Source organism: Terrapene carolina, unplaced genomic scaffold (assembly GCF_002925995.2).
Source record: "Terrapene carolina triunguis isolate 2854851 unplaced genomic scaffold, T_m_triunguis-2.0 Scaffold627, whole genome shotgun sequence".
In the NCBI taxonomy this organism is placed as follows: domain Eukaryota; kingdom Metazoa; phylum Chordata; order Testudines; family Emydidae; genus Terrapene; species Terrapene triunguis.
Window position 1 is genome coordinate 369678 of NW_020664978.1, and position 26463 is coordinate 396140.

General features: G+C 45.6%; 1 protein-coding gene across 3 annotated transcripts in view; it reads left to right on the forward strand.

The window, feature by feature from the left end:
• Positions 1 to 26463, forward strand: part of SETD5 (SET domain containing 5) — a 149869-nt gene that overhangs the window by 29073 nt on the left and 94333 nt on the right. For all 3 annotated transcript variants that reach the window (XM_026659304.2, XM_026659305.2, XM_026659306.2), the window contains exon 2: positions 25828 to 26002. In XM_026659304.2, the coding sequence (XP_026515089.1) occupies positions 25932 to 26002 (71 nt within the window). In that variant the 5' untranslated portion in view covers positions 25828 to 25931. The remainder of the gene's footprint in view (positions 1 to 25827; positions 26003 to 26463) is intronic.

The following is a 26463-nucleotide window of genomic DNA, read 5'->3' on the forward strand; positions in this document are numbered from 1 at the left end:
AAATGTGGAGAGGACTTCTGAAGGCTCATAGGAGGAGAAGGAGGAAGAGATGGCTGTGACTATTCATACAGTAGCTTTTCCAAATTCTAGATGCCCACAGCAGAAGCCTATAGACTTCTCAGCCCTTAGTAAGAGTCAGACATTAAAAAATAACCTATCTCACCAAGTCAATATAACTAGTGGTCCCACTAGAGGGCAGGGGGTAGGCTATTTGACGATAAATGTACATTTACATACTTTCAGAAGTTTGAATTTCTTTTAATTTTAACCTGAAATCTGAATGTTCTGATTTCTAGTGCTTTTTTTTTATAAATACAATGCTCTTGTAAGAGCTTTTATCCTTGAGTTACTGTAATGCATGCTCTCCACCTTAACTGCAGTTTAATGGTTTTTTTCTTGTCTGGGAATTTTCTTATATTTGAAAAAATGCTTAAGAATTGTCCAAAGACAGGATTTCTGATGAGTCCGGGTACTTGCTTCACTGTGTCTCCCTGCTGTTTGAATTGCAGTCCCCTTCAGAGCTTTGGAGCACTGAAAGTTCATGCTTTTCCCTTTGCCTTATTTCCTTCTGAAACTTAGTGGCTCCATTGGCGATTTCTCCAGACCACGTGTGTTCCTTACATGCTCACTCACCCATTCAGTGCTGTTTGGATCAGTGCCTGGGAGTTTCTGCACTCCACAGGCTTCCTTGGCCCTAAATGCTGCTGCAGACCTGTGGTGTTCTTAGCTTCTCTCCAGAAGCTCTGAAGAACAGCTACTTCTTGCAGCCAGGCCTTCACCTCCTCACCTGCTTCATTATTTTTGGTGCATTGGTCATTTGTAGGCCTACTTGCTTTGCTATGGTTTATCTTCCTGCTGGCTGCAGTTTTGATGGCTGTAGACTCCTCTGAGTCTCACAAAAGGGAAGCAGTTTATCTGTGGACATGAAAAGTTCAGCAGAAACTGGGGGATATGCTATAGCTCCAACCTTATTTGAAGTATACAGATTTTCCTTACTCAGGAGCCAGCGCTGGAGGACTTGGATGTTTTGTGCTCTGTTAGTTTGTGTTGCTTAATCATTGCCAGCTCATCAACTATAAAGCAAAGAGGAAGTACTTTAGTAATTGTCCTCTGGCAAAGATAGGATGCATCGAAAGGCAGCTGCAATTTGTACCCAGAATCTGCTCATGGAAACTCTGAGCTGTTCTTCTGCAGGAAATAGATTGTTTAGCAACTGTGAATTTCCTTTCTCAATGCCAAAGGAATTGCTGGAGGAAAAGCTCTGGGCCTATGTGCAGCAAAGGCTTTCAGCTTCAAGGTCTAATGCAGTCTCCATTGCTTACCATCTCTAATCACCCTTGTCTGTTCAAATCTGCAGGAACTACTAATAGGAAGTAGGACCCAAAAGACAGCTTGGGGGTGGATTAGAGAAGAAACCTCCTCCCTTACAACAGCCAGGAGGTTGGGGCAAGGGTAGAATAGTGGAAGGAAAACCCCACGTCCAAAAGTAGTAGCCAGGAGACTCTGAAGTTAGGGAAAAGACAGAGCTTCTCCATTCCATCAACTATAGAAAAAAGCTGAGCGAGAGTAAAATTTGACTTGTATAGGCCAGAAGCTTATACTTAAGATGGAGCCCCTGAGCAGTGTTCAAGGTCAACTCCAGATAGGAATCCTAGCATCTGGGGATGACAGAGGATCTGGGCTTCTCACCGTGACATTGTCTCTGGACCTTGCTGGTTGGTATCCACACCACATCTTTTGTATCTACGTTTGGCTAATGGGTTTAGCCCTGTGGCTAATAGGTGTTGAGTACATTTTTCAAGCCTTGTATTACTCTCAGTGCTTAAAATGACCAGAAGCACTTTGGCGCCTCCAGTGTCTGGGACAGTACAGCAGCCTGTGGAGTTCTATAGCAGGCCTGATAGTCTGGTCTGCACCTAAAACTTAGGCCAACCTAGCTACATCACTCGGTATGAAAAATTCACATCCCTAAGAAGTCAACACCACCACCCCAGCATAGACACCTCTAGGTTGATGGAAGAATTACTCCATTGACCTATCTACCACCTCTCTAGGGGGTGGATTTACTACAACGGCGTAAAAATACCTTCCGTCGCGTTATAGCTGCAGCTGTGGTGCTGTAGCACTTGTTGTCTAGACAGAGCCGGAATGTGGTGATATTAGGGCACTGTAGCAGTCTGAACTTAAAGATCGTATGAACCCATTATTACCTGTGAGAAGTTCATGGATTTTGATGTCTTTGCCATTGCATAACTTTTAAATGTGCTTTTGAACATCTTCAGTCTTACTTTGCATTTCTTCAACATACAAAGATCTTTCAGCTTACCCCCATTTGAAGTGTCTTGGACAAGCTGTTTTTTTAGCATTAGGATAACTCTCAAACTAAGATTAATATCTATTTTTTCTTTCCCCCATATCTTTTAAAAAGTTTTTATTTGAATAACCTCAATTCTGGTTGAAAAAATGAAAAAAATTATCTGCTGTCCACAGGCAACGCATGCTTGAATTGAAGCGTGTAAGGATATTTAGTGGTGATTTTAGCAGGGGAGGGTTAAAATTAATCTTACAATGGAAAGTGAGACTGAACCTTAACTTTGGAGTGGCTCCATAATTGCCACACTGTATTGTGTTGCCATGGTTCCTGTGTATGGCTTCCTGATTACGAGAGTGGTACTGAAGCTAGCAGTCAGAGTGGAGCTGCTGTTTGCGTGCAGGGAGTTTAGTCTTGCACTGGCAAGAAAGTGATTACAGAGAGATTCAGAGCTTGGGTTTTTGAGACTTTGAACAGTAGTTCAGTTTCTTGCCAGTCTGCACTCTCAAGTGGGTTGCAGAGTGAACTCTAGTATTACAGGAAGAATTAATTTTTAGTTGATCTTTCATCATCCTCTCCCTCCCTGTCATAGGATCCCTTTTTCTTTCTCTGAAATGGAGGATTCTTGTTATATTGCATCCAGTGAGGTTGGGGGTGGGGGGCTTGCCATGTTTGGATTGGCTCAGAAGTGTTTTGATCAGAGATCCTTGGCTGTCTTGCCATCTGCATAGGCTGTGAATACTTTTCTCTGGCACAGACCTTGTTCCTCAAGGTTGCATCATCTCTGGGAGAATGGCCAGGCCCGGAGCCTTAGTACAAAGACTTTCTGAAGCAGATGAGGCTTGTTCTGTCTCTGAAGTATCTGTTCTTCCTGTCTGTCCTTTCCACAGGATTCCTGAAAAAAACTTGTTCTAAGAGTCTCTCAGTAAGTCAGCTTCCCTCTTCCAGCTGCTTCCTGTACACCTGGCTGATGTAATGTGTTTCTTGAAATCCGCTCTAGAGCTGTTTTGTTTGCTCTTTCTGGGAGTGGCCAGGCAGTCAGAGTTCTGTGGATTGTCACATGGGGTCGTTAAATAGATGTATAAAGGACATACAGCCAGACTTGAGATGTGGAGTCTTCACCAGGATCAAGAAATCCTTTCCGATCCTCGGACTGGTGGTTACAGTCATTTCCCAGCAAATTCTGGTCAGCCTTCCCCAATCACAATTTCTGGAGAGTGTTCAGTACCAGTGAATTCTACTGATTCTAGTTCTATATTCAGTGACTTCCCGTGACTTCATGTGGACTGTTTGAATTCACCTGGGAATTGTGAAGCTGAACATAAAAATGGCCATATGGGGTCAGACCAATGGTCCATCCAGTCCAGTGTCCTGTCTCTGACAATGGCAAGTGCCAGATGCTTCAGAGGGAATGAACAGAAGAGGACAGTTTCAAGTGATCCACCCCCTGTTGTCCAGTCCCAGCTTCTCGCAGTTCGAGATTTAGGGACAACCGGAGTATGGGGTTCTGTCACTCACCATCTTGGCTAATAGACATTGATGGAGCTGTTCTCCTTGAACTTATCTAATTTTTAATTTTTAACCCAGTTATACTTTTGGCCTTTCCATCATCCCTTGGCAATGAATTCCACAGGTTGACTGGGTATTGTCCAAAGAAGTACTACTTTTTGTTTGTTAAATCTGCTGCCTACTAATTTCATCGGGTGACCCCTAGTTGTTATGGTATGTGAAGGGGTCAATAACATTTCTTTATTGACTTTCTCCACACTGTTCATGGTTTTATAGACCTTTGTCATATCCCCCCTTTTAGTTGTCTCTTTTCTAAATTTACCAGTCCCAGTCTTTTAATCTCTCCTCGTGTGGAAGCTGTTCCATACCCCGATCATTTTTGTTGCCTTTCTCTGTATTTTTCCAATTTTTTTTTTTTTTTTTGAGATATGGGGGCGGGGGGACGACCAGAACTGCACTCAGTATTCAAATTGTGGGCATATCATGGATTTATGTTGATATTTTCTGTCTTATTATCTATTCCTTTCCTAATGGTTCCTAACATTGTTAGCTTATAAAAGCCATGTTGACTCTTCCCCAACATACCATGTTTATCTGATAATTCTGTTCTTTACTATAGTTTCAACCAATTTGCCTGGAACTGATGTTAGGCTTACTGGCCTGTAATTATCAAGATTGCCTTTGAAGACGTTTTTTAAAAAATAGGTGTTACGTTACCTACCCTCTACACATCGGGTACAGAGGCTGATGTAAGAGATAGCTTACATATCACAGTTAGTAGCTCTGCAATTTCATATTTGAGTTCCTTCAGAACTCTTAAGTCAATACCATCTAGTTCAGAGACTTAAAAAAAAAAAAAATAATAATTAAATAAATAAATTAATGGAGATCTCCTAGACCTGGAAGGGACCTTGAAAGGTCGAGTCCAGCCCCCTGCCTTCACTAGCAGGACCAAGTACTGATTTTGCCCCAGATCCCTAAGTGGCCCCCTCAAGGATTGAACTCACAATGCTGGGTTTAGCAGGCCAATGCTCAAACCACTGAGCTATCCCTCCCCGAGACTTATTGTTTATCAGTTTGTTCCAGGACCTCTGCTACTGAAACCTGTCTGGGACATTTCCTCAGATTTGCCACTTAAAAAGAATTTCTCAGGTGTGGGGATCTCCCCCACATTCTCTGCAGTGAAGACCAATGCAAAGAATTCATTTAGCTTCTGTGTAATGGCCTTGTCTTCCCTGAGTGCTCCGTTAGCACCTGGATTGTCCAGTGGCTCCACTGTTTGGCAGGCTTCCTGCTTTTTTTGTACTTCTACTTTTTTTTTTTTTGCGGTTAGTTTTTCAGTTTTTAGCTAGTTGCTTTTCAAATTGTTTCTTGGCCTACCTTATTATTATACTTTACACTTCACTGGCCAGAGTTTATGCTCCTTTCTCTTTTTCTCACTAGAATTTGAGTTCCAATTTTTAAAGGATGCCTTTTTGCCTCTAACTCTTTTAGTCCGCTATGTAGCCATGGTGGCATATTTTTGATCCTATTACTGTTTTCAGATTTGGGGTATACATTTAGGTTGAGCCTCTATTATGGTGTTTTTAAATAGTCTCCATGCAGTTTGCAGGCATTTCACCCTTGTTACAGTTTCTTTTAATTTCTTTTTAATTAACTTACTCAGTTTTGTGTATTCCCCTTTTCAAAGTTAAATGCTACTGTCATGCGTTTGTTTGGCATTATTCCCCTTACCAGGATATTAAATTTAATTACATTATGGTCTCTGTTACCGAGTGGTTCAATACCTCTTGGACCAGATCCTGTGCACCACTTAAGACTAAATCAAGAATTGCATCTCTCCTGGTGGGTTCCAAGACAAGCTGCTCCAAGAAGCAGTCATTTATGGTGTCTAGAAATTTTATCTCTGCATCCTTTCCTGAGATGATGTATGCACAATCAATATGAGGATAGTTGAAATCTCACATTATTATTGCGTTTTCTGTCTTTGTGGCCTCTCTAATCTCCCTGAGCATTTCACAGTGACCATCACCATCCTGGTCAGGTGGTTGGCAGTATATTCCTACTGCTATATTCTTCTTGTTCAAGCATGGAATTTCTATCCATAGAGATTCTCTGGTATACTTTGATTCATGTAAGAGTATGCCAAGATAGGTTTGAATTCCATCCTAGCCATTGCCCTTTATTGCATCATTTTGCTATGACCCAGCAGGCTTCATAGGATTTTCATTGCAAGTCCTTCAAGTCGGTGGCCCCACCACACTTTCATTTGAAAGAAGCACGCCTTCTTTTGTCTGACAGCCTCTTTAATTTAGGGCTTGTCTTTGCAAGAAACTTTTACCAGTTATGCCAATATAAATCTCTGTGTGAACGTTCTTATTTCAGTGTAATAGTGTCTTATTTTTTTTGGTTTAGTTTAGGCCCCTTCCCACATGTTATAAGCTAAACTGAAAAAGGCACTCTCTTATACTGGAATGAGAGTGTTCACACAGGGAATTTTATTGGTATAGCTATATCAGTTTGAATTCATGTCTTGGCTTATGCAGTGTATATTTCCCGTGAGGACAGACCTCTATAAATTTTAACCTTTAATTTAGTCTTAATCTCAGTAACTACTCTAAAATATTTTAAATTTTTATTTTTTGACTCACTCTTGTGACACATTGACGTCTGACAGTTTTCTTCCACCTTTTGAGAGGGAAAGAATGAGAGAATCAGAAATTACAGAAGAAAGAGACCCATTAGGACAGCTAATTTATCCAGCTGCTTGCAAAATGTGTTTTCCCTATTATTGCCTCTTATCTAAGATCTCTAAAACTCAAAGAATAGAAGTATTTTTCTTTTTTCATTGTTTATTTTGTGCATTTGATAATTCTTTTTGCTTAGTCAATTCTTCGAGTAGATGCAGCCATGTATTCCACTTAGGTATGTTCGTGGCCAGTGCACCAGAGCCAGAGAATTTTCCCTAGCACAGTGATCCCCAGTTTTTTTCCGTCATGCCCCTTCATACCCGTAATGGAACCTGTCTGCGCCCCTGCCCCGGGACAGCCTGAGGTTGGGAGCCAGGGCTGCGGCTGGAGCCCATGGCTGGGAGCAGAGCTGTGGCAGGGGCTGTGGCCGAGGCTTGGGGCTAGGGCCTAGGATCAGGAGCTGCGGCTGAGGCCGGGAGTGGAGCTTGGGGCTGCAGCCAGGGACTGGGGCCAGCTCTGGGAGTGGGGCCATAGTGGAGCTGGGGGCAGAGTGGGACTGAGTGGTGCCCCTGCACCGCATGGGGGCTGACCTGGGCTCCGCCGCGCCCCACTAATGGTGTGCGAGCCACATTTTGGGGACCACTGCTTTAGCAGTACTGGTAGAGGGGTGGCATTCGTGGACATAGCCGTCCCTGGCTACCAGAGATGGCCCGCCCCCCCCTCCCCCCCCGAGTTCCTTCTTACTGCTTATGGCTGGAGTCAGAGCTTTGTGTGGTTCCTAACCTCACAATTTTCTAGGTTTATATAGTTAACTACACCTCTACCCCGATATAACGCGACCCGATATAACATGAATTCGGCTATAATGCGGTAAAGCAGCGCTCCGGGGGGGAGGGGCTGCGCATTCCGGCGGATCAAAGCAAGTTCGATATAATGCGGTTTCACCTATAACGCAGTAAGATTTTTTGGCTCCTGAGGACAGCGTTATATCGGGGTAGAGGTGTAGTACCCATAGTATACTGTTGGTTAGCTTAGTTTAAATATTTTCCTGGTGATGGACCTCATCAGGGTTTAAACACTGTCTGTCGTGTGGGGGTGAGCTGTGCTTAGGTGATACCCACATCAAGAAGCAGGGTTCAATTTGCAAATCATTCACAAAACGGACTCAGGTGTTGAGAGATCTTCATCTAAAGCAGCACTGCTCGACTAGGCCATGCAGCCTGCTTCGGCACTGAGCCTACATTGGATCAGAGGTTGCCCTCAGGTTCTGAGAGTGCTGCCACTTCGCATCCTGAAGCTAGAGCTTCTCCAAAGAGATGGAGGCATTGGTCCCCATCAAGTGTGGTGAGGGAAAGGTCATATAAGACTGATTGAGGTCACTTCATCTCGTGTGGAGAATCATCTGCTTCCTCCAGGAGGAGTGTGGACCAGTGTTCCCTCTTAATTTTTTATGTCCATGTGCGGAATGAATTTTATGTGCACCAATATGGAGGTGATGATGTGTGACACATCACCTTCATATTGGTGCACATAACAAAATTCATGTGGTGTGGGTAGGGCCAAGGGGTTCGGAGTGTGGGAGGGAGCTCAGGGCTGGGGCAGAAGGTGGGATGCAGGGGTGTGAGGGTTCCGGCTGGAGGTGGGGTCTCTAGGGCTTAGGGGCTCTAGAGTGGGGCAGAGGGCTTAGGGGTTTGGAGTGCAGGCTGCCCCAGGGCTGCGGTGGGGAGAGAGGACTCCCCCCCAGCCCTCTCTCACCGCAGTAGCTTGGGGCCGAGGGAGAGGCACCTCTCCCCGGGCACGGCAGCTCCAGCAGGGCTGGGCTGGGCTGGGGCAAGAGAGGGGTTTCTCTCCCCCAGCCGCGGCACGTCTGGGTCAGGTCTGTGCTGGGGCCAGCGGGGAGGGGCGCCTCTCCACACCGCGGCAACTCCATGCTGGGGGAGAGGCATCTCGCCCCGCCTCAGCCCTGAGCCCCTGCGCGGGGTTTAATAGGCGGCCGTGCAGCTTAGAGGGAACTTAGGTGTGGACTGGCACAGTGTAAATGCTGGTGCGCGGGATGGAGCAGGTCCCATTAGCCTGGTACTGTGCAAGTAAGTCTGAGACCCTATACTATCAACTCTGGTTCTGGCCCCAGGGCATCGGTTGAGTCCGGCACTGGCTGTTTCTGAGCCAGCAGCATATAAGGTGGCAATGGATCTCTGCCTTTCTGTCTCAACCTCTCGCTTGGTTCAGGACTTTGCCAAGGCTGTGTTGTATAGCCCTGTTGGCTGTGCAGGCTACTGAATTTGTCGGTCTGTGGCACTGAACCCTGATGTTTCCTTTCCGCTGTCTGTGGAAGTGAGTACAGTGCTGGGCTCAGCACAAGGGATGTCCTTGGCGCCGGGAACTTCTTTGGCACCCCTGCTGTCAGCATTGCCAATGTTATCGTGGCGGCACTCTCTGCCCTTCACCACCATCAGTCACATGGGAGGAATTTTGGGCATTCATCATCAAAGGCTGCTTGGTGGCTAAGACTGCATTGCAGTCTGCTCTGGACGTTGTGGTTACTTCGATCAGTCATGGCCTCGGCAGTGACCATGAGAAGGTTGTGGAATTTGTTGCCAGGGGATGACTGTGAAGGCCAAAACTATAACAAGGTCAAAAAAAGAACTAGATAATTTCGTGGAGGGTAGGTCCATCAAGAGTTGTTAGCCAAGATGGTCAGGGATGCAACTGCATGCTCTGAATGTCGCTAGCTTCTGTTTGCCAGAAGCTGGGAGTGGATGACGGGATGGATCAGATGATTGTCTGTTCTGTTCGTTCCCTTTGAAGCATCTGGCATTGGCCACTATCGGAAGACAGGATACTGGACTAAGGTGGACCATTGGTTTGACCCAGTATGGCTGTTCTTATGGTTATATTGAGATCCTTACTGGTTGTGAAAGAAATGCACCAACAGAGTTTTTCTCTGTCCCTATATTGGAGGGATTTTTTTTTTTGTATCTTCATAATTACAGTAGGAAATGCTAAAGTTTAGTACTTTTCCGTCAAGTGATTTGTGCACATATACATTCCACTGCCAGTATATGTGCCCCCAGTGCACTCAAATCAGAGACTTTTGCCAGTAGGACCACTAGGCGGCACATCCGCTTGGCTCACCTCGTGCTTTCAGGTGAGGGCATAAAAGTGGCACGTCCACCACCTCTTTCTCAGTTCCTTCTCATTGCCCATGGCGAGAATTTTCTTCTGTTATCCAGTGCTTCAAAACTCTTCAGTGTATATAGTTTTAGTTAGTAATATTTAGTGTAATATTATTAGTTTAGCTGCAGTTTTAGTAGTTACCTGGAGGATTTATTATGAAAAAAATACTTGGGTTTTAAGCAGTGTGCCACTTGTTATCCTTGTCACAGATAGGCACAAAAGCTGTTTGGTTTGTCTTGGTGAGGAACAGATGCCCTATTTGTACCTCCTTCCCCACCAGGACTGAAAAAAAACAGATTTCCACCTCAAAGATAACCTCACAAAAGAGGCGATGCATCCTGCATCAGAACCAAGGCCTGACTGCGAGGCATCGAATTCCGCATCGACAAAGAGCACCACTCTAGCTGAGGCACAAGCCTGGTGAGAAACATCACTCTTCACCTTCGCCATCAGCCTCTTCAAAGCACCCCAAGCATTCTGATGCTTATCGTCCCATCCTACAGAGGTACATGTGTGATGGACAATCTATTGCACCCGAAATCATCAGGCCTTTCTGTTAGTTGCATCAGAGTCCATCTGGCTTCCATTTCTGCAGTACATCTGCCAGTAGAGAGGTTTTCCGTTTTCTCTCTTCTTCATTTACTGTTTTTGAAAAGTCTACTCAACATTTCTCCTCCTTTGTCTGATCCTGTACCTGTATAAGTTCTCAACCTACTCCTCTCTGAACTGATAGGACCTTCCTTTGAACCTGTGGCTACAACCTCACTACCTTTGTCTATGAAAACTGTTTCTGGTGGCAATCACTTCCACAAGAAGGTTTTCACAATTTCAGGCTCTCCTGGCTTGACCCTTCTTTCATGGTCTTGCATAAAGACTTGGTTTCCCTTAGATCACACCTTAAATTTTATCCCTAAAGTAATGTCAGTTTCCATCTGAACTAAGGACTTGTCTACACATATAGCACTGCAGCGGTACAGCTGCAGCACTTAGTGAAGACACTATCTATGCTGACGCTAGAGGTTCTCCCATCGGTGTAGGTACACCACCTCCCTGAGAGGCGGTAGCTATGGCCATGGGATTTCCACACCGCTGAGGGATGTAGTGATACCGACATAAGTGTGTAGTATAGACCAAGCCTGAGCTATTAATCTTGAAGTAGTTTTCCTGAAACCCCTTTATTAGCGCTTTGGCATTCTACCTGGACCACACTAGGTCCTTCAGAACCTCTCTGAGCCTTTTTGTACCCTACAGTGAGAGAGTTAAGGGTCAATCATTATCAGCTCAGCAAATCTCTCACATTGGATTTCTGACTTCATTAAGTTCTGCTACAGTCTTGCTAACATCTCTCCACCATTGAGGAAAAACAGCTCTACCAGGGCTCAGTCCATTTAATCAGCCTTTCTGAGCTATATCCCAGTAGCTGATACCTGCACAACAGCAACATGTTCATTTGTACATACCTTCTCCAGTCACTGTGCCATCACTCAAGCCTCTCGTGGTGATGCCAGCTTTGGCAAGTAAGTATTACAATCTTTGTTCAGGTGATCCAAAGTCCCTCCACCTTTAAGGGAACTGTTGATGAGTTACCTACAGTGAAATGTATATGTGGACATTCACAGGAAGGAGAAAAAAGCATTTACTTACCTGTACAGTAGCTGATCTTTGGGGTGTGTTGTGCACAAATGCAATCCATGACCCTCCTACCTTCCTCACTACTTTGGATGTTACCTCTGTGATGTAACAGAGGAGTCAGCAGTCATACCTCTTTTATGCCCTCACCTGAGAGCACAAAGAGAATAGGGGCGCATGTGCTGTCTAGTGGTGCTAATGGCAAAAAGTCTCCAGCTGAAGTGGATTGGATGCACTTACATCTTTAGTGGACTGTATATGTGCACAACACATCTTGAAGAACAACAGTTACTGTGCAGGTAAGTAAACGCTCTTTCTCGTTACTCCCATGAATGAGTTTCACAATTTTAGGCCAGCTCCTGAGAGTGCTCATTTGTGCACCTCCTAGTTTCTGGTGGTTGATAGTTCCATTTTTCATTGGTTCTTTGTTGTGAGGGGCAGTTGTGATCACAGAGGTGAGGCAGTCCCTTAGGACTTAGGCATTGTCTACATAGGCAACTTGCACTGGTTTGTTTAAAATCAGTTTGTCATTAATTTTGTTAAATTAGTGGAAACCCATGTGTGGACACTTAAGATTTGTTTACAATTGGCTCAATAGCATAAGGGAGGTAACTGTGTAGGTTTCAGTAATTTACCAAATTAAGCTAAATTGATTTAAACTAGTTTTTAAGGGTGTCCACACTGGGCTTTGTACATGTTTAACCAAAACTGATTGTAGCTAAACAGTGCAAGTTGTATGTGTAGACCAAACTTTAGGTAGCTTCAGGTGCTTCTATGGATAGCTTTGAAGATAAGAACAGAAGCCTTTAACTCGACTCTGTATCCCATAGGGAGCTAGTGCATTACTGAGAGTTTGTCTAGACGTAGAGTTAGGGCATGGAAAACTGGGATGTAAATAAATCTACAGTGCACTGGTGTGCCAGACATTTGCTGGTCATGTGGACCCTGATACTGCACACCATGGAACTTTTAGTGTGCAGTAGCAAGGTCCACATGGCCAGTGAATGCGTGGCACGTCAATGTGCTATAGATTTACATCCCAGCTTGCCCACTGTCCATCTAGACAAGCCATGAGGTGTTGTGTTCTGAGTGGACTGCTTCATTTTGAACCAGATAGTGTTTTATGGCTGGCGTCTGCATTTCCGTGTATAATGCAATAATCAAACCCAGAGGTCGCTAATGTGTCTATCACCGTGCCCAGGTCCAACAGGAGAGGGCAGCGCACTAGCACCCTACTGGATACAGAGTCATGTTCGAAGGGTGGGACCGTTTTATATCTCGCTCTTGTCTCGTTAGTCAGCCAGCAGACTGTAGGTGCTAGTGATAATTAATAATGGTGCATGTTTATTTTTGCCTGCCATTCTGAGCAACCGCCACCTGACACAGCTGCTGCAGATAAGACACTCCCTTGCCAGCTATAGTGGAGCCAACCCGCTCTCACAGCATAATTGCGGATTCAGATTGGGAGCATAAGGCATAATCCAAATAATTTGTAGAAGTCCAAGTCCTACACAGTGTGTTGGAGCGAAGTTATTTGAGGCTGTATCTGCGGTGAGCCTATGTGTCTGTCTAGGTACATATGAGAGACCCTGTCATCCTAAGTGCCTGAGTGCCTTTCAACGTAAGAATAGTACATGGCAAGCATGGGCTTTATTTTAATGCTTTCTGGCTAGTTGTGAGATTGTCCGGGGAGTATAAGGTTCCTTGAAGACACTAATCATTGAAACAGCATGTCCCTAAACCACTGAGGGTTGAATTGTCTTAGAGCTAATTGCTTATGCTTCCAAAGACTCTGGGGGGGCTGCTTTTAGTTTTAGTAAGTTAGTTCCCTCTTTACTGTGACTATCTGAACCCTGCGTGAGGAGGGTTGGCATAGGGCTTGTGCTGGAGAATTGGCAGTGCTTGCTCTTCAAAGGGTATGTCATCACTGCAGTTGGGAGACACAATTGCAGCATACATAATCATACACAAGTTAGCTTTGATCTAGATCGCTTGCTAAAAACAGCAGGGCAGCATGGGATAGTGGTGCAAGTACAATCCTGCCCAGGGTCCTCGGTACATATTCAGGTGGCTAGCCCATGCCATCATATGGCTACCTTGTTATTTTTATCAAGCTAACTCAATCAAAGCCTGCTGGTGTTATGCCTACACAGGCTGTACCAATTGCAGTGGTCCCTGGTCCATGATTGGGGTCTCTGGTCGCTACCACAATACAAATAAGTAATAACATGGTGGTAAAAAACTGCTAGCTTGTCAGCATTAGGGCTTCCAGTGGCGGATCTGTAGTGTTGGGAAACTGTAGGTGGGGGAAAAGCCAATGTAGACTCAGCCTACTAGACTCTGGGAACAACAATTGTTTCAGTAGTGGTTACTTGTGACCTAAGCCAGGGTTTCTCAACCTTTTTCTTTCTGAGGCCCCCCCCAACATGCAATAAAAACTCCATGGCCCCTCTGTGCCACAACAATTCTTTTTCTTCATACAAAAGCCAGGGAGGCGTTAGAGGGTAGCAAGTAGGGCAATTACTCAGGGCCCCACACCACAGGAGGCACCACAAAGCTAAGTTGCTCCGGCTTCGGCTTCAGCTCTGGATGGTGTGGCGCAGGGCCCGGGCTGCAGTCCCGTGCAGCGGGACTTTGGCTTTCTGCCCTGGGCCCTGAGAGTCTAATGCAGGCCATGTTTAGCGGCCCCCAGGGTTGAAAACAACTGACCTAGGCAACCCCAAAAGAAATGTTCCAGAGCCCGTTTTCTAAGCCTTGTCTTGACTAGAATGTAAGTGTACAGTAACTCCTCACTTAACGTTGTAATTATGTTCCTGAAAAATGCAACTTTAAGTAAAACGATGTTAAATGAATCCAATTTTCCCATAAGATTTAAGGTAAATGCGGGGGATTAGGTTCCAAGGAAATTTTTTTGGGTCAGACAAAAGGCATTATATACTGTACTGTACTGTGGTTGGGAAGTGCCCCTGGCTTACCCCACACAGGCACAGCATGCTGCAGGCAACGACGCTAGGAAGCACCTTCGCAGCAGCGGCAGCTTCCCTGGAGAAGAACAGGTGCCAACTTTGCCGGGAATGCTGCGGGCCCACCTCTTGCTGTCCCCGTTCCACTCCAGGCCCACCTCTTCCCACCCCCACTCCACCTCCTCTCCGGAGCACGCCGCATCCCCGCTCCTTCCCCCCCAAAAGTCCTAAGCGCTGCCAAACAGCTGTTTGGCAGCACTTAGGATTTCCTGGGAGGGAGAGGGAGGAGTGGAGACGCGGCGCTTCCCTGCTCCTCCCCTTCCCTCCCAGCACTTCCCTGCCGCCAAACAGGTGTTTGGCAGTGGGGGAAGCGCTGGGAGGGAGAGGGAGGAGGCGGAGAAGAGGATGCTCCCTTGTAAAGTCACTGCTCTTCCACAGAATCTTACAAGCAGTGTACAGAGCAGGCAGCCTAACGACGTTATAAGGGAGCATTGCACAACTTTAAATGAGCATGTTCCCTAATTGAACAGCGACGTAACTTTGAAACACCATTAAGCGGGAGGACGTTAAGTGAACATAAGAACAACATAAGAACGGCCATACTGGGTCAGACCAAAGGTCCATCCAGCCCAGTATCCTGTCTACCGACAGTGGCCAATGCCAGGTGCCCCAGAGGGAGTGAACCTAACAGGTAATGATCAAGTGATCTCTCTCCTGCCATCCATCTCCACCCTCTGACAAACAGAGGCTAGGGACACCATTCCTTACCCATCCTGGCTAATAGCCATTAATGGACTTAACCTCCATGAATTTATCTAGTTCTCTTTTAAACCCCGTTATAGTCCTAGCCTTCACAACCTCCTCAGGCAAGGAGTTCCACAGGTTGACTGTGCGCTGTGTGAAGAACTTCCTTTTATTTGTTTTAAACTTGCTGCCCATTAATTTCATTTGGTGACCCCTAGTTCTTATATGATGGGAACAAGTAAATAACTTTTCCTTATTCACTTTCTCCACACCACTCATGATTTTATATACCTCTATCATATCCCCCGTTAGTCTCCTCTTTTCCAAGCTGAAAAGTCCTAGCATCTTTAATTTCTCCTCATATGGGACCCGTTCCAAACCCCTAATCATTTTAGTTTCCCTTTTCTGAACTTTTTCGAATGCCAGTATATCTTTTTTGAGATGAGGAGACCACATCTGTACGCAGTATTCAAGATGTGGGCATACCATGGATTTATATAAGGGCAATAAGATATTCTCAGTCTTATTCTCTATCCCTTTTTTAACGATTCCTGACATCCTGTTTGCTTTTTTGACTGCCACTGCACACTGCGTGGACGTCTTCAGAGAACTATCCACGATGACTCCAAGATCTCTTTCCTGATTAGTTGTAGCTAAATTAGCCCCATCATATTGTATGTATAGTTGGGGTTATTTTTTCCAATGTGCATTACTTTACATTTATACACATTTAAATTTCATTTGCTATTTTTTTGCCCAAACATTTAGTTTTGTGAGATCTTTTTGAAGTTCTTCACAGTCTGATTTGGTCTTAACTATCTTGAGCAGTTTAGTATAATCTGCAAACTTTGCCACCTCACTTTTTACCCCTTTCTCCAGATCATTTATGAATAAGTTGAATAGGATTGGTCCTAGGACTGACCGTTGGGGAACACCACTAGTTACCCCTCTCCATTCTGAAAATTTACCATTTATTCCTACCCTTTGTTCTCTGTCTTTTAACCAGTTCTCAATCCATAAAAGGATCTTCCCTCTTATCCCATGACAACTTAATTTACATAAGAACCTTTGGTGAGGGACCTTGTCAAAGCCTTTCTGGAAATCTAAGTACACTATGTCCACTGGATCCCCCTTGTCCACATGTTTGTTGACCCCTTCAAAGAACTCTAATAGATTAGTAAGCCATGATTTCCCTTTACAGAAACCATGTTGACTTTTGCCCAACAAGTTATGTTCTACTCTGTGTCTGACAATTTTCTATTGTTTCAAGTAATTTGCCCGGTACTGACGTTAGACTTACCGGTCTGTAATTGCCGGGAAGTGAGGAGTTACTGTATTGTTAGTGTTAGCTAACACATCCTATGCTTCAAATCAACCAGTTTAACGCATTTTAAAGTCTACACTACAGTTATAGAATGTATAAGCTAATATCTTTGTTTCCTAATTGAGAGAGAAATCCTTATGGACTCTGTTTGAAGCAGAGCTGTCTCCTAGCTCAGCGTTTCTCAAAGTGGGGTCCGCAAGGGTACTCCAGGGGGTCTGTGGGCCCTGCTGATCAACTGCTCCATTGACGCACAGGAGGAGCAGGGAGGGGCCGGGATCATGTCTGGGGCTGCCAGCTCTGCTGATCAACTGGTCTCCCGGAGTCCGGCTCTATCTCCCAGAGGCTGCTGAAGCCAAAGGGGAGATTTTAGGTACTAAAAGTCCAGCAGGGCTAAAGCAAGCTCCCTGCCTGCTCTGGCTCCGCGCTGCTCCTAGAAGTGGCTGGCACGTCCCAGTGGCCCCTAGGGGTCCAGGGGGTCTCCGCGCAGTACCCCCGCCCCAAGAGCCAACTCCTCAGCTCCCATTGGCCGGGAACTGCTGCCAGTGGGAGTTGCGGGGGTGGTGCCGGCGGGCAGGGTCAGCGCGCGGAGACCCCCTGCTCCACCCCCCACACCTAGGAGCCGCTGCCAGAGGGATGTGCTATTCGCTTTAAGGAGCTGGCCAAGGTAAGTGCCACCCGCCCGGAGCCCTCACCCCCTCCTGCACCCAAGCCCAGAGCCTGCACCCAAACTCCCTCCCAGAGCTTGCACTCCCTCTTGCACTCAAACTCCCTGCCCCAGCCTGGTGAAAGTGAATGAGGGTGGGGGGGAGAGCGAATGACTCATAGACTCATGGACTGTGAGGTCAGAAGGGACCATTATGATCATCTAGTCTGACCTCCTGCACAGCGCAGGCCAAAGAATTTCACCCACCCACTCCTGTAACAAACCCCTAACCTATGTCTGAGCTGTTGAAGTCCTCAAATCATGATTTAAAGACTTCAAGGTGCAGAGAATCCTCCAGCAAGTGACCCGTGCCCCACGCTGCAGAGGAAGGTGAAAAACCTCCAGGGCCTCTGCCAATCTGCCCCGGAGGAAAATTCCTTCCCGACCTCAAATATGGCGATTAGCTAAACCCTGAGCATGTGGGCAAGACTCACCAGCCAGACACCCAGGTAAGAATTCTCTGTAGTAACTCAGTTCCTACCCCATCTAACATCCCATCACAGGCCATTGGGCATATTTACCGCTAATAGTCAAAGATCAATTAATTGTCAAAATTAGGCTAGCCCATCATACCATCCCCTCCATAAACTTATTAAGCTTAGTCTTGAAGCCAGATATGTCTTTTGCCCCCACTGCTCCCCTTGGAAGGCTGTTCCAGAACTTCACTCCTCTGATGGTTAGAAACCTTTGTCTAATTTCAAGTCTAAACTTCCTGATGGCCAGTTTATATCCATTTGTTCTTGTGTCCACATTGGTACTGAGCTTAAATAATTCCTCTCCCTCCCTGGTATTTATCCCTCTGATATATTTGTAGAGAGCAATCATATCTCCCCTCAGCCTTCTTTTGGTTAGGCTAAACAAGCCAAGCTCTTTGAGTCTCCTTTCATAAGACAGGTTTTCCATTCCTTGGATCATCCTAGTAGCCCTTCTCTGTACCTGTTCCAGTTTGAATTCATCCTTCTTAAACATGGGAGACCAGAACTGCACACAGTATTCCAGATGACGTCTCATCAGTGCCTTGTATAACGGTACTAACACCTCCTTACCTCTACTGGAAATACCTCGCCTGATGAATCTCAAGACTGCATTAGCTTTTTTCACGGCCATATCACATTGGCGGCTCATATTCATCCTGTGATCAACCAATACTCCGAGGTCCTTCTCCTCCTCTGTTACTTCCAACTGATGAGTCCCCAGCTTATAACAAAAATTCTTGTTGTTAATCCCTAAATGCATGACCTTGCACTTTTCACTATTAAATTTCATCCTATTACTATTACTCCAGTTTACAAGGTCATCCAGATCTTCCTGTATGATATCCCAGTCCTTCTCAATACCTCCCAGCTTTATGTCATCCACAGACTTTATTAGCACACCCCCACGTTTCGTGCCGAGATTAGTAATAAAAAGATTAAATAAGATTGGTCCCAAAACTGATCCCTGAGGAACTCCACTGGAGGGGATGGAATGAGAGGGGGGTGGGAGGAGATGGGATGGGGGTGTGGCCATGGGGGAAGGAGTGGAGTGGGGGCAGGACCTGGGGCTGAGCAGGAGGGTTTGGGGATTCCTGAAAAGTTTTAAATCAAAATGGGGGTCCTCGGGTTGCTAAAGTTTGAGAACCGCTGCCTGGGCAGTGGTTTGTGTGCTGGGTGAAGAGGATTGTGTCACGGAGTGTGGGGGGACACAAGGCCCTGACCCCCGGCTTCCTGCGATTCACCATGACTCTCAGCCAGCCAGTAAAGCAGAAGGTTTATTTAAAAAGAACAGGAGTACTTGTGGCACCTTAGAGACTAACAAATTTGTTAGTCTCTAAGGTGCCACAAGTACTCCTGTTCTTTTTGCGGATACAGACTAACACGGCTGCTACTCTGAAAGGTTTATTTAGACGACAGGAACACAGTCCAAGACAGGTCTTGCAGGCACAGGCAACAGGACCCCCCCCCCCAATTAGGTGCATCTTGGGGTCCCAGGGCACCACAGCCCCCTTGGGAGTCAGAGCCCCGTCTGCCTCCCAGCCATTCCACCAGCCAGCTCTGCACCTCTCTCCCCAGCCTTTGTTCAGTTTCCCGGGCTGAGATGTCACCTGGCCTCTAACCCCTTCCTGGGTTCTCATGTTACATGCTCAGGTATTCTCCCTCGGCCAGTCTCCCATCCCCCAATGCAGACCATCCTAGCCACGCTCCCCTGCCTTCCCAGCCAACACTCCCCACTCAGCATTCAAAGACCACATTAAGAACAGTCCCAGTTCGTCACAGATTGCAAAGCAATTTGTGAGAGGAGTGAATCTTAACAATGACAGTTGTGGGGGTGGGTGTTCATATGAGCCTCTCTCTTGCTGGTGGTAGGAAGCTAGGGGTCTTTGTATCAGTATGTCTGGTTAAAGAGGCTGGGAGGTTTGAGATTGAAACACAAAAGTACTTATTTGAGGTACTGTGTTCTCATAAACAATTTGAGTCAGCCCCATATTAACAAACACAATCCCTGCTTCCACCTAGCAGGAAACCACCTTGTTTAAAAAAAAATGTTCTGATGAAGCAAAGAAGCTTTGTGCTGTACCCTGAAGCTCACCAAACTTTTGTTATGGTATGGAGTGTCAGGAGTATTGTGTTCTGGGCACCACATTTCAAGAAAGATGTGGAGAAATTGGAGAGGGTCCAGAGAAGAGCAACAAGAATGATTAAAGGTCTTGAGAACATGACCTATGAAGGAAGGCTGAAAGAATTGGGTTTGTTTAGTTTGAAAAAGAGAAGACTGAGAGGGGACATGATAGCAGTTTTCAGGTATCTAAAAGGGTGTCATGAGGAGGAGGGAGAAAACTTGTTCACCTTAGCCTCTAAGGATAGAACAAGAAGCAATGGGCTTAAACTGCAGCAAGAGAGGTTTAGGTTGGACATTAGGAAAAAGTTCCTAACTGTCAGGGTGGTTAAACACTGGAATAAATTGCCTAGGGAGGTTGTGGAATCTCCATCTCTGGAGATATTTAAGAGTAGGTTAGATAAATGTCTATCAGGGATGGTCTAGACAGTATTTGGTCCTGCCATGAGGGCAGGGGACTGGACTTGATGACCTCTCGAGGTCCCTTCCAGTCCTAGAATCTATGAATCTATGAGAACTGGTTCCTTAGGTTCTAGTGGATCTGGAGGGCACCCAACTGCTCTTTGCTGCTGTGCTGTTATGCAGGGGATGGAGTGAGGCAGAGGGAAGTCTCTTACATAACTGGGTCCCAGATAATTTAAAGTTCAACGATCATAACTATCCTCTTGGACTGTACCTGGAAGTGAATTAGTAGATGTTCTGAGCTCACAGCTCCTCATCTCACTGCACTGGCTACAGCACTAGCACTCGCTTTCTGCACTGACTATAGCTTTTGGATGCTTTGCAGATGTAGTCTTAGAATGAGCAGATTGCCATAATCCATCCTGAAGGTGACACAGTCATAGATGACTAGTGAGATCTTCATTCAAGAGGAACAGTTCAGGGCAACCTGGTCAGATTTAGATGAGAGTAGAATTACTAGCTGTTGCTACTTTAAGATCCAGGAGCACCCATGAGCCAGCATGATCCTGAAGCTGAATCATGTTGGCAGACTGAGCATATACCCACAGTAATGCTGCACAACCTCTGCCCTTTCTGTTCTGTTCTATTCTATTCTATATAGGTTCTTATACTGCATTCTCATGACTGTAATATCTTAGTGTCTTCCAGTAGTGCGATAAGCAACGTGACTAATGTCTGTCACCTGATGCTTTTTTTTATCAGTTTACCTTGTTTCAGCCAGCAGAAGGCAGAGAAACAATAGCAACTGGGTTTTAACACATACAAAAAAGTTGAGTGTCTTCTGCTTCCTGGTAGTATTGCAGCTCATAAAATCTGTTTCCCCTAGTGGCACATGCATATTGAACAGGAAGGGGGAGAGAATGGAATGTGCAGGGGCCCTTGGACACAGTTGTGAGCGTTTATTCTGGTCTGTCTCTGCTGGAGGGATTATAACCATTTTAAAGGTCTGGCATGGAAGTCTTAGGGTCACAGTGACATGGAAGGCTGCGGATAGATCTAATAATTATGACAACTCCCATCTTTTCATGCTCTCTGTATGTGTATATATATCTCCTCAATATATGTTCCATTCTATGCATCCGAAGAAGTGGGCTGTAGCCCACGAAAGCTTATGCTCAAATAAATTTGTTAGCCTCTAAGGTGCCACAAGTACTCCTGTTCTTTTTGCGGAAACAGACTAACATGGCTGCTACTCTGAAACCTATGATGGATTGATTATCTGCATTCTGTGCTAGGAGGAAAAGGTGAGGCATAACTAACAGTTCAGTCTCTGTGCCATCCCTATATCTAAATTCATATTGATAGGGATTCAGGGAATCTGTGGAGTGGCCACAATCCCTTTTTCTCAGTAGTGTTCCTCAAAAGAAGGGAGATCCAGCCTTTGTAATAAGCAGTGCAGCTGTTGCTGTTCAGGTGATTTTGAGCTACAGTATAACCGCTGGCATTAGCCATTCTTGTCCATGTATCCCATATCTCATCCCTAGTTTTCATTCATCTGGAGAGGAAAGATTTAGATCAGAAGTGGTGGAACACCACCTGTTCAGCATCTCTAGTGCATCCAGTAGCAGTTCTGGTCTCAGAACTCAGCCAGAGAAGAGTCTGATAGTTACCACCTTTCTCACTCATACAGTATCCAACATGCTTGGTCAATCTGTCTCCCCTACAGGCACAGACATATTGAACGTGAAGGGTGAGATTGTTGGGGGAGGGCGGGGGGGTTGTCAGAGAAGTAGTCTGAAAACTCCTCTGAGAGAAACTCCAGTCGGTTAGTGTTAAGGCTTCCTAGATTTACCAGACTACCACGGCTCTGAGCACTGGTTTGGGCTTCACTGATTCAGTGGTGGAATAAAATTACAATTTAGACTCTGTTATGTCATAGGAGACTAAATATTCAATTTTCTGTAGTCAATGTGATGTGGAGTAAGCTTTCTGCAGAGGGCCTTGTGAGCAGGAAAGAGAGTGCATGTCCCTATCTAAGGGAAATATTAGTGTGTGGCTGGAGCTCTTATGGATGGAGAAAGAGACAGGTTGTGTACAAGGAAGGGTGGATTGGATAGGAACTAACAGAGTAGAGGATAAGGATCATACAACCCACTTCCTTTGTTCAGATGCGTGTAGTTTTCCAGATTTGTGTAGTCCTGCCTGCTGTGTCTTGGTTTACCAGTCATCTTTCCCTCAGATCTATACAGGACACTGGCACAGAGGTTTTTAGGACTTTACATTCATAGGTCAATATAAAGGTGATTGAAACAGAGTAACTCTGCCAAACTGTTTATCTTTATTTTTGTTTGTTCATGGTTGTCTCAGCTGATGTTTTTCAGTAATAGGAGTTTACTGCTGTGGCAATAAAATGGTTTGGGCATTTGAACAGTTCTGGTGAAGGGAATGCTCCACTTGAACATACCCATTACGGCTACCCAGATATCTGATAAATTACAAAAGGTCCTGGAAATATTGAGCCCAGCAGCCCCTCTGGAAATCTCCATCCCTGTTGATTTACAAGCAACTAAGAGGTTAGAATCTGCTCTCCTGGTGTGACTGAGTCTCAGGCTGCTGACAGCCAGCTATTGATCAGAGTAGGGGCAAGAAATCAGTGTAGAGATTTGAGGATGTATTTAAAAAGATAAACAGTGATCTTCTGCCTCTTCCAAAAGGTGCAATTGCACCCTCCTGTTGTGGAACTTGCACCACCACTTTAGCTTCTAGCCAGCATTCACCGCAACTTATATGACTCTGATGGGGGTGAAGCAGGGGATGTCAACTCGTCATTAACTACTGGCGAGGAGGCAGCAGGGTCTTTGCTTCTCCCAATGACAGCATCATGTTAGTGCGTGTCAGCGCCTCATGACTGCAGACCATTTCAGAAGTTGCTGGTTGACGTGGCTGAGTGTCTGGAGCTAGTGACCAAAAAGAAAAGGGAAAGTGACTTTGCACATCAATTAAGGCATGTTGGATCCTGCTGGGCAATATCCAGCTGACCCTGGCATCTGTCACTAAGAAGGTAAATTGCTTGTTGTATTAGGTTCCACAGCAGGGATTTGCATATTTCTGCGTACTCTCAGCTCTGGTTTTCTGGTAGTCTCTACAGATCAGGTCTTGAGGGTTAATCACTAAGGAAGGAAAAAGAAAGAACTTTCTCCCAGCAGGCAGCTCACCCACCAGGAAAAGTCTGTACCTACTACAGGCGGATCTGTGGTTCCAGGATTGGACTCCTCAGTCATCTCAGGATCCATATGTAAATCTGTGGTAGAGATCATCCTCTAATCGAGGGGTGGCCGATGATGATGATGATCACTCTATGCAACAGAAACCAGAAAGCTTGACAATGTGGGCAGAAAGATGGACTCAGGTACACTAGGAATCATGGTGCCAATGATCAGATCTTCCTGGCTGATATAATCAGCTACATCTTTTGGGAGTGCGTGCTCCCTTTGCTTGATTCCTTCCTGGAGGTTCAAAGGAAGGTAGCAAGAGCCATATTGCTCAGGGCCACAGAGTTTTTAGGTGTGCACTGCTGCAGAGCCCTGTGTGCCCCTGCCTCCTCTTAAGCTTCTTATGATGCATCAGGTAGATCAGCAGGAATTCTTATGGCTGGCATCACTCTCTGCCAGTAATATTGGCTTAAGTTGATCAGCCTATTTGTGGCTCAGACCTGGATCTCCCCTTGGAGAATGACCATTTGTTTAACAGCAAAACTGGTAAGAATTTGTAGGAGAGAGATTATCTGCAGTCTTTGGGGTTGAACCCTCCTAGCCAGAGAAGGAGACACCCAGTTTTATTGTCTTTTCAATTTCAGAGGCGTTATCTTTCATCTGGTTCCTTTTGCCCCCTCTTCTCCAGAAGTCTAGCAGAAGAAACTGTGTAAAAGGAGACACTGTAAACAAAGATCCAGGTCTTCTGTTGCTTGTTCTTCCTGAACAACCAGCTAGATTTGGATTTGATGGGTTACTTGTGTGCTTTTCCCCCCTCCATTCTGAGACTGTTTGGACCATTTCCTTGTGGCATGGCATGAAATGACCAGAGATCGCTATGTGTTGGTGATAAGCCAGTTCTCGTCCATGTAGTACTCCTACCGTCTATCCCACTGCAGGCATCTCTCTCACAAGTTATTGCTCAGAGCAAAGGTGGATTCTTTATCAAGGGAGAGAGCAATAGAAGTGCCAATGCAGTGCAGAGGGAAAGTCTTTGTACTGCAAGAGAGAGAGCCTTCATATCAAACCAGCTCATGGAAAGTAACTGCACTTTTGCATGCGAGACAATCACTACTAATGCAAAGTTTTGTCCATCAGCCTTTCTATAGCCCAAGAGCGTTCACTGAGTGCCTAGCTAGTTAGTAGCATACCTAAAACACCCAAGGAGTAAGTGGGTCTCTACCGAGAAAACTGTCTGATTTGGACTGGCAATCTCCAAGCCATAAAGGAATCCCTTGGATTCCAGTCCCAAGGTATATGGCTAAACTGGGAAAAAATTATTCAGGGCGACCCGAATTCAATACAAGTCAAGGCTTTCCTTCCAGAAAAGAGGGTTCCTCAAGGACCGCATGTCCACCCAGTCTTTCCTGTCCCTCCCCTGTGGCTCCCGCTCTGTCTGCATCTGTGAAATGCAGCAGCGTTGTGTAAAACTTTTTGGGGTTTGCATAAAATAAAAGTTAAACAGGAGGTGGTGTTCCCATCTGGTTCTCTGTAACACTTTAGATTCATTTCATTTAGATCCTTCTGCCAGCTTCATATATGGTTATATTACCATTTTAGGATATCACAAACATCTTCCTCCTATAGTAACTTTTATGTGCTCGAGTTTGTTTTCTAAGCAGGGATTTACCCTGGGTTTCTACCTAGTTCAGTATTCTCCCCCTCAGAAGTCTGTGACATTTTCATCAATTCCATATGCTTTCTTTGCAGAAATTTTGGGCAGCAGTGAATATAGAGCTTAAGCTTGGGTTTTCTCTTCACAGCACTGGGAGTTCTCTTCACTCCACACTCTGCAGAGTTGTGGGCCACAACTGCTCTCTCAGGGTGAAGTGAACATGATTCCACCTTCTTTTTCTGAAATGAGCTAGTAAGGCTGTAGTGTTCCTTATTGGATTAACCTATCAGAAAAGAATGTAATATCTGACATAGCTTGGCTGTTAGGAGAGGTGCAAGGTGGGATTCAGGAAGCTTGGGGCCTTCTGTATCAATGAGCTCTATCCCAAGTAATCATTACAGAATTCAGGGGATGGGCTCTCTTGTAAAGAGCAGCCTTGATTGTGATCTAGACATAATCTGCCCACAGGTTGGACACAATGGCAGTGAATGTGATGTGAATGTAAATAAAGATTTCTGGCTCCTTATTGCCCACCCCACCCTGGGGTTTGTTTGTATTTTGGGGAGTGGATGGCGCTAGGTTCATGAAGGGCTATGGGGATAGGTAACAGCTGCTAGTAATTGGATGCAAAAGGAGTGAACAGCTTGTCTGTTAATCAGCACTGAGTTTAGTTTGGGGAAAGTAGCAAATTGGCTCCTTTCAGGTTGAGGCTGGGTTGTAAAGAAGGGCTTTGGAGCTGTGGGTGATAGTTTAGCAACAAGCACAGGTGGTTGTGCATGTCACCTGCTGGAAAGCTGCTTACTCTCTCTCTCTCCCCTTCTGCTGGAAGTCCCCATGGGGGAGTGGGTATGGGAAAAACCCTTGCATATTACAAAGGTTAACAAAAATGCAACGTACTGTTTTTTCCCTGCTAGGTTTCCCCATGTCCGTGACGTGTTGGCCGAGGCTCTGCGGCTCCTCCCCACCCTTGGAGCGGCCAGTCGCTACCTTTTGGACTCCGTGATCCCTGACGGACGTCATGAGCATTGCAATCCCTCTGGGAGTCACCACACCAGATACATCCTACTCAGATATGGCTGCAGGATCCGAGTAAGTGGTGTTTCCTCTGAATATGTGTGAGTGAATGCAGAGGCAGAGGTGAGCTCCTTTTCAGACTCCAGCATGTTTGGCAGAATGGAGGGAACAGATGAACTTGAGACAGCAGTTAGAGGAAGGGGGAGCTCCAAAGGTATCGGATTCCTCCTTCCCAAGGCCAATGCAAAAGATATATGCTGCTCCCTTTACTAAAACTAATACTAAAACAGTGTGTTTTCTGTGGAAGTGCTTGGGAAATCTCAGCTCAGGTTAACAAGGGCTGTTGCACATCCACTACCCTTTGTAAGAGTGGCGAACTAATTAATGAGCTTGCACTGTCCAATAGAGTCTTGAGCAGTGTAAAACAGGGTGGGAGGCTGGGGACTGCGGTGATTGGCTGGTGCCTCTCTGTATAATTCATGACTGGCTGAGAGAGCATTCATGAAATTTAGCTGGGTGTGGAGGTCCACATGCTG